This window comes from Myotis davidii, unplaced genomic scaffold (genome assembly GCF_000327345.1).
Source record: "Myotis davidii unplaced genomic scaffold, ASM32734v1 scaffold732, whole genome shotgun sequence".
Lineage (NCBI taxonomy): Eukaryota > Metazoa > Chordata > Mammalia > Chiroptera > Vespertilionidae > Myotis > Myotis davidii.
Window position 1 is genome coordinate 598,680 of NW_006284349.1, and position 8,024 is coordinate 606,703.

An 8,024-nucleotide genomic window follows, 5' to 3' on the forward strand; every position below is an offset into this window, starting at 1 on the left:
TGAAAGGTTGTTCAATACAGCCTTGCAAGGTTGCTTTGAGAATTGAATGAGTTGGGCGGTTGTCTTTGTTCTGTTCTTCCCCAGTCATACCTGTGGTTTCTAGCATCGTGCCTGGCCCCTGGGAAGCAGTTGACAAGTGGTCCCTGTTGATATTAATGACCACAGGTCTTACTGTGCGAACGCCCAGGATGTGTGACTCCTAACTAGCATGTGAAACAGCAGACGGTGTCTCTCAGGTTGAGTGCCCAGATGTCTTCACGGGCCAGGAGTTGTTGGCAAGTGCCGGTGGCTCCTGGGTTGCTGAGCCGCCTGACACAGGTCTAGCGGCCGGGGCCCGCCTCCTTCTGCCAGTGAACGCTGACTCATCTTCCGCGTGCTCTCCCTTCCTTGCCTCTTCTCGTGGCCCCTCACCTCAGGAGACACCACAGGCTCCTCCAGGCCGAGAGGCGCTGGCCGGGGGCTGCAGTTACCAGAGCAGGGTCAGGCCTGGGCTCCTGACTCTGCCTGCCCAGCGTGGTGGGAAAGGACACTGGTTCTCTGGCCAGGGAAGCCCAGCCGGGCACCTGCTCAGCCGGGGGAGCCACATGAAGGAAACCGTGGCCGGTGGCTCCCCACGGCTCAGCCTTGCGCTCCCCTTGGGGGCCTGCCTCGCTCTTCCTACCACCGCCTTTCTCAGATCAGGAGAAAGGTTGCAATTGCAAAAGGAATTGTTTTTGTTGGTTTTTTCATTTCTTTTTCTGAAGTTTTGTTGTTAATATACAGGAAGGCAACGGTTTTGTATCCTGCAACTTGACTGTATTTGTTTATTGTTTCCAACAGTTTTTTGGTGGAGTTTTTAGGGTTTTCATGTCATCCATAAAAAGTGACAGATTGACTTCTTCCTTCCTGATTGGATGCCTTTTCTTTCTTTCTCTTGCCATATTGCGGTGGCTGGGCCTTCCAGCACATGTCCTTGTGGAGAGCGTGGACATTCTTGTCTTGTTCCTGATCTTAGAAAAGCTTTCGGTTTTCACCATTAAGTATGATATTAGCTGACGTTTTATCACATATGGCTTTTGTTATGTTTAGGTACTGTCCTTCTATTCCTATTTTATTGAGCATTTTAATCATAAATGGATGTTGTATCTGATCCAGTGCTTTTTCCTGCAACTACTGATAAGATCATATGATAATGGAGTGTATTACTGCTTTTGCTGCATCCCAGACGTTTTGATATGGTATATTGTCATTCTCATTTGTCTCTTTATATATTTTGTTCTCATCTTTTATTTCTTCATTGCCCCAATCATTTTTTAGTAGTATGTTGTTTTAATCTCCATGTATTTGTGAGGCTTTTTAAAAAATATATATGTTTTTAGTGACTTCAGAGAGGAAGGGTGAGGAAGAGAGAGATAGAAACGTCAGTGATGAGAGAGAATCATTTATCGGCTGCCTCCTGCATGCCCACACTGGGGATTGAGCTGGTAACCTGGGCATTTGCCCTTCACAGGAATCGAACCCAGAACCCTTGAGCCTGCAGGCTGACGCTCTATCTATTGAACCAAACTGGCTAAGGCTATTTGTGAGTGTCTTTACTTCCTTTTTGCATTTGATTTCCAATTTCAAGGCATTGTGGTCAGAGAATATGCTTGGTATAATTGCAATTTCATGACTTGTTGATGCTAGTTTTGTGACCAATATGTGGTCTAACCTTGAGAATGTTCCACGTCCGCTGGAGAAAAATGTATAATCTGATGTTCTGTGATGAAAGGTTCTATAAATGTCAATTATGTCCCTTTGTCTAGTGTTTCACTTAAGGTCGATATTTCTTTTTTTAAAAAAAAATTTTCTTTATTGATTTCAGAGAGGAAGGGAGAGGAAGAGAGAAATAGGAACATCAGCGATGAGAGAGAATCATTGATCGGCTTCCTCTTGCACACCCCCTACTAGGGATCGAGCTCGCAACCTGGGCATGTGCCCTTGACCAGAATTGAAAATGGAACCCTTCAGTCTGCATGCTGATGCTCTACTGAGCCAAACCAGCTAGGGCAAGGCCAATATTTATTTATTGATTTTCTGTTTGGTTGATCTGTCTAGAGCTATCAATGGAGTATTAAGGTCTACCAACTTTGATTGTGTTTTGATCTGTTTCTCCCTTTAGTTCTGTGAGTAGTTGTCTTACATATTTCGGTGTTTCCTGGTTGATTGCATGTATATTAAGAAGTGTTACGTTTTCTTGATGTAGTGTTACCTTTATCATTAAAGTGTCCATCTTTGTTTCTTGTTACCTTGAAATATATTTTGTCAGATATAAGTATGGATACACCTGCTTTTCTGTGGATCTTTTTTGCTTGGAGAATCATTTTCCACCCTTTTACTTTGAATTTACCTTTGTCTTTGTAGCTTAGATGTGCCTCTTGTAGGTGACATATGGTTGGGTTTTGTTTTTGGATCCACTCTGCTATTATGTGCCTCTTGGTGAATTTGGATCATTTACATTTAGGGTAATTATTGATGTATGAGGATTTCCTATAGCCATTTTATATTTTGTTCTGCCTCCCTTGATTCTTTTCCTTTATATTTCTATCTGGGGTTTTTTGGTGGTATTCCATTCATCTTTCCTCGGTTTCCTCTTTTTTTTAAGCTATATGTCCTAGTTCGGGGATTTTTGTGTGTGGTTATTAGGTTTATAAAAAAATGAAGTTGCATATATAACGTAATTTTTGTTCTTTTGAGTGCATCTGATTTTCATCTTCCTTTGCCAGTTCAGACCTTTCCCCCTCCCCTTATATGTTTTTGTCGTCACAAATTATTCCTGTTTATGCTGTAAGTTTTTTGATGGTCTTACTCATAGTGTTGTGACCTTATGTACTTTGTTTCAGGTAGAATAAGTCCCTTGAGTATTTCCTGCAATGGGGATTTTCTGGTGATAAAATCCCTCAGCTTCTGTATGTCTGGGAACGTCTTTATTTCTCCTTCATTTTTAAAGGATAATTTTGCTGGACATATTACTCACGGCTGGTAATTTCTCTCTTTCAAGCCCTTGAATATTTGGTTCTGCTCTCTTCAGGCCTGTAGAGTTTCCGCTGAGAAGTCAGATGAAATTCTGATGGGTTTTCCTTTGTAGGTCACTTCCTTTTTTCCCCTGGCCACTTTGAGAATTTTTCTTTGTCGTTAATTCTTGACAGCTTCAATACCAATGCCTTGGAGAGGGCCTCTTTGGATTGAGGTAACTAGGTGTTCTGTGTGCTTCTTGGATTCGAGGATCTAGTTCTTTTTATAGATTTGGGAAGTTCTCATCCACAGTTTGTTTGAATAGGCTCGCCATTCCACGCTCCCTCTTCCCTCCTCCAAATGCCTGTAATTCTAATGCTGCTTTTTCTGATGGAGTCAGATAGGTTTCTGGAGTGCTTTCATTTTTCTTTATGCTTGGGTCTCTTCTCTCCTTCTTTCTGCATCATTTCTTGATTCTTGTCTTCAGTATCACTAATTCTTTCCTCTGGTTGGTTCTGTTTTCTATGCTCAGTAGTTCACTTTTAATCTCCTTAATTGCATGCTTCATTTCCTGGGTTTCTGATTGGTTCTTTTCTGATGTTTCTATCTCTTTGGTAAAGTACGCATTTTGTTCATTGATTTGTTTTCTGAGTGCACTGAATTGCCTGTTGGTATTTTCTCGCATCTCATTGACTATTTTCAGAACCTTAATCTTGAAATCTCTGTTATTTATATCACATATTTCCATATGTTCCAGCCTGCTTTCTGGGGATTTTTCATTTTCTTTCTAGTCATCCTCATTGCCATGGTTCTCCGTGGTATTTGCTGTCTTCCTTTGCTTATGCATTTATCTCTGAAGAGGTCTATTTATAATTTTCCAGTAGAGGGCACTGAATCTCAAGATGTTTAATTTTTTTTTTTGCCTCTGTGGTCTCTCAGTCTTGAACCTCCACAGCTTCCATAAGACAGTACAGCCGTGCTGCTTTGGGGTGGGGTTTGTTTTGCCCTCACCATCACGGCGACCCCTGACCTCCAAGGACCCTCCTGGCCCTCACTCCTGCCTCTCAGTTCTTTCTCTCTTCTCTTAGGACACTCCTGGTTGCCGGGATGACCTGCTAAGTGACTACTTCAGAAAGGCCAATGAGCTCCCAACCATCGGAGGCCAGCCAGGCCCACCTGCCAGGAGAGAAGGGGCCAGGATGCCCACCAGCTTGGTGGCCCCCACCCTCAAGATGGCTGTCAGCACCTCGGAGGGGAAGCTGCTAAAGCCGGGGCAGTATGTGAAGCCCAACTTGAGACCTGCCGACGCTGAGACCCCACCCAGTGCCCCTCTGAGGCCGGCCCAGCCTCCCCAGAGCCTTTCTCTGGGCAGACCCCGGCAGGCCACAATGCCCCCAACCTCCCACACACCTGCCAGCCGGAGCGCGTCCCTGAGCAGGGCCTTCAGCCTGGCCTCAGCTGACCTGCTTCGAGCCAGCGGGCCAGAGGCCCCCAAACAGGACTCTCCTCTGAAGCCGGGGGGTTCTGAGGCCTCAGGGGGCAGAGAAACAGGCAGCCACAGCCCGCAAAGCCCCATACCCCTCAGCTCCCACAGCCTGGCCCGGGAGAAGACCCCACTTGTGGGAAAGGCTGGTGGCTCCTATCAGGCCCCGGGCCCCCGAAGCCGACCATTGGACATGAGGCGCTTCTCACTGGCTCCCCCAAAGGAGGAGAGTCTGGATCCCCTGCCGCAATCCGCCACGGCCCCAGCCATTGCCACTGGAGGCGGTGGTGGCAGCAACTCTCAGCCCCACCACCGCTCACCAACCCCAGCCCCAGCTGTCAGGACTAGGCCCCTAACCCCCCAACACTCAGGGGAAGTGGCCACCATCGCGCCTGTCCGGGTGGGGCTCGGCCTCTCAGAGGGTGACGGGGCCCCAGGACAGGCCCACAGAGAGGGGCTCCCTGCCAAGAGCCCGGGCAGGTCTCCCGACTTGGCTCCCCGCACCAGCCGGGCCCCTGAGGACTTCAGTCGTGGGAACAGCTCAAAAAGCATGCCGGCGTCCCCAGAGCCGGGCGGGGACCAGCAGACTGTGTGGTACGAGTATGGCTGTGTGTGACTCATCTCCCGGCCCCGTAGCCCGAGCCTTAAAACTACTGACGCGCCTTCTGATGACTGTGGCTGCCTATCCTGTCTGTCCGTGGTGCCAGGAGAGGGCTGTCGAATGAGGAACGGGGTTCCCGTGTGCCTCTTCCATGTGTTCTGTTAGTGAGAACGCTGTGCCAAGGTGTGGAACACGTGTCTGACCCTCCAGCCACTCGTATCTTTTGAACAAATCCACTTTGGCCTGGGGATGCTCACGCTGCAATGACAGACTGACTTCCCCAAGGCAGACACTACGTGAACCTGCCCCTTAGAACACTTGTTTGCAGTTTGACCTCCATGTAAGTGTGCGTGTGACGGTGAGCAGATACATGCTCTCAGGGCTGAGCCCTGGTCCGGAAACTCTACTCCCTCTCCCAGAAGCCAGATAATCCTAGGAGGAGCCCAGACCGGCCAAACTACAAAGACTTGGAGGCCCTGGGTGGACCCTAGAGTCAGGCTCACTGCTCACCCAGGGCGCTGCGGAGCCAGGCCTGGGGCCCCGTGGACTTCGCCACTGGGCCAAGGTGGCCTCAGTCTTTGCCTTCTCCAGCTGCTCCTGGGGCCTCACCAGGACCTGCCTCCCTGCTCACTTATCTGTAAACACTGGGTCTGCCCGGCTTGGGGGTGGGGTAGAGAGAAGCCCTGCCCGCCCCCTCCCAGCAAGTGTGCATAGTGTGTGCGGGCGGGGGGCAGGGGGGTGCGAGAGGCAGGTGCAGCCTGATTTGGGAAGTGGCTGAGCGCCCCAGTGTCCCCCCCATCGAGGGTGAGACGTTGATTTATTTCTGAATAATTTCTGTGGTAGAAACCAAATTTCTTTAATATATTACATACATGTGTACACACATGAAATATATATATACTTTGATGGGGATCTACAGGATGTCCCCCCAAAAAATGTACGCACTAACAGCTGATAGCTCGATTTTCACTTCTTTTCAGGTTAACACTCGAAATAATGGGTGAAGCCAGGCTAAGCTCTAAACAAAGATAACTTACCCTCCCCCCCCCAGACTCACATAAAATATAAAAGTTTACGGTACGAAACCTGCAACGGTGCCTGGACCACAACTACTGTGATGCAGAGGAATCACCAACATCGAGAACCATTTCATTCGGTCTTTGTGCTCATTCTCTCAATACCTGCCCTCGATTCCTCCACTGTTGCTGGTTTTGTACCGTAAACTTCATCCTTTATGTATCCCCCTAAAAGGTCTGGTGGGTAAGTTCTTTTTGTTCAAAGCTTAGTCTGGCTTCACCCATTGCTTCAAATAAATTAAGCCTGAAAAGGGGTGAATTAAGAGAGTTATCAGCTGTTAAAGTGTGTTTATGTTCCCATGGGAATCATTCATTTCCATCGGGAGTCTGGCCTCTACATTTTTGGGGGGCGCCCGATATTTATATCCCAGGGGGAGTCATTCTTTCCCGTCGGGAGTCGCACCTGCTGCTGTGGGCATTTGGCCGGGTTCCTGACACATTTTGTTTCCTGTTGTTTACGAAGGTGCTCTTCCTGGGAGGTACCAACTTGGTGATTTGGGTTTTATAAAGATTTTCTCCTTTTGAGCTAACGTACTGAGACAGAAATGGGAATGTTAACACGGTCGATTTTCAGAGTGCTTTGGGTTGTGTATTAAATAGCCATTGATTCTGGGACACAAGGACGGGTTTGTAATAAAATGAGATGTTGTAAAACTGAGTCTTAGTTTTCCTCGCTACTCGTCACTGGCAGCGCTGTCGGGGCGTTGGGACTCCAGGCTCCCTGCTCAGCCCCCCAGTCTCCTCAGCCCTTTGCCTGAGGTCAGAGAATGGGAAAACGAGGTTTCCTATTTTCCAGGCTTGTGTTTAAGTTCCTATAAGTCGAATCCCATTTAGATATGGGATTTAGATCATAGCAGGAGCTTAGCGTAAAGTGATCCTTTGCTCTGTTCGAGTGAAGCGTCCAGAAGGTGGGTTGGAGACTTGAAATAACCATCGTGCCTCTAGGCTTTTCCGATCCACTGTTTGGCCCTCAGTGGTGGACCTGAGCTGCAGCAACCAGCCAGGTTTCCTGCCTGTGACTCATCATCAATGGCCAAGAGATTTTTTAACCAATCTTGTTGCTATTTCTCCTGGTACAGGCCGATCAAGGACCAATTGCTGACAGCAACCAAGGACCCTGGTTCAGTCTTCAATGAGTTTTTGTAACTAGGTTATCAGTCGCTGCTTTCCGTGGGCAGCCCCTAAACGTAAATTGCAAACTATATACCTTCACCCTTACAATCCAAAGCTCTAGACATAGAGCCCAGCAGTATTCAGTGGTTGTGTAAAAAGTACAATAAAATTTCAAATGTGTGCCATGCAGAAAAAATAAAGTGATCCTTTGGATTTGTCCAAGGCCACTCAACCAGGAAGTGTCAGAAGGAGGAGGGAGGGAGGGAGGGAGGCATGTAGCCATCCCCTCCCCTGATCTAATGGTGTTCTGTCCAGCTGCCGCCTGCGTGTCCCCTTCCTTCCTCACCAAACCTCTCCTGTAAGGTGCCTCCTCTCGCCTCCTTCCCATTCTTTCCCGAGGTCCTGCAGCGATGGGAGCTGCCCACTCAGCCAGCTGCCCTCCCCGATGCCTGGAGCCAAACTGAGCAGTGGCACCTGCAGGTCGCCTCCCCTGCGCCTTTGGCTTTTGCAGGGTCTGACACTGGCCAGTCACCCCTCAGAGCTCTCAGCCTCTGTCCCCTGATTCTCTCCCGTCTGGGACAGCTCTTCAGGGCTCACACTTGCCAGTCGCTCTGTCACTCACTCATTCCTTCCACAACCACTCACTGAACGCTCCTGTGTGCTCACTCCCGGGTTCCACTGTGGAGGCAGCTCCCTCCAGGTCCCCTCTGCAGGGCTGACCCACCCGCTCCCCCAGCACTGACCACTGCTGAGCTCCAGGCCTGAGGTCGGCTGCCTT

At 48.8% G+C, this 8,024-nt stretch overlaps 1 protein-coding gene across 1 annotated transcript in view; it reads left to right on the forward strand.

Moving 5' to 3' along the window:
- Nucleotides 1-5,947, forward strand: part of CCDC88C (coiled-coil domain containing 88C) — a gene marked incomplete at its 5' end in the record, with an annotated part of 133,104 nt that extends 127,157 nt beyond the window's left edge. The window contains 1 exon segment of the mRNA XM_015571294.1: nt 4,062-5,947. Within this exon segment, the coding sequence (XP_015426780.1) occupies nt 4,062-5,072 (1,011 nt within the window).
- Nucleotides 5,948-8,024: the final 2,077 nt, after the last annotated feature.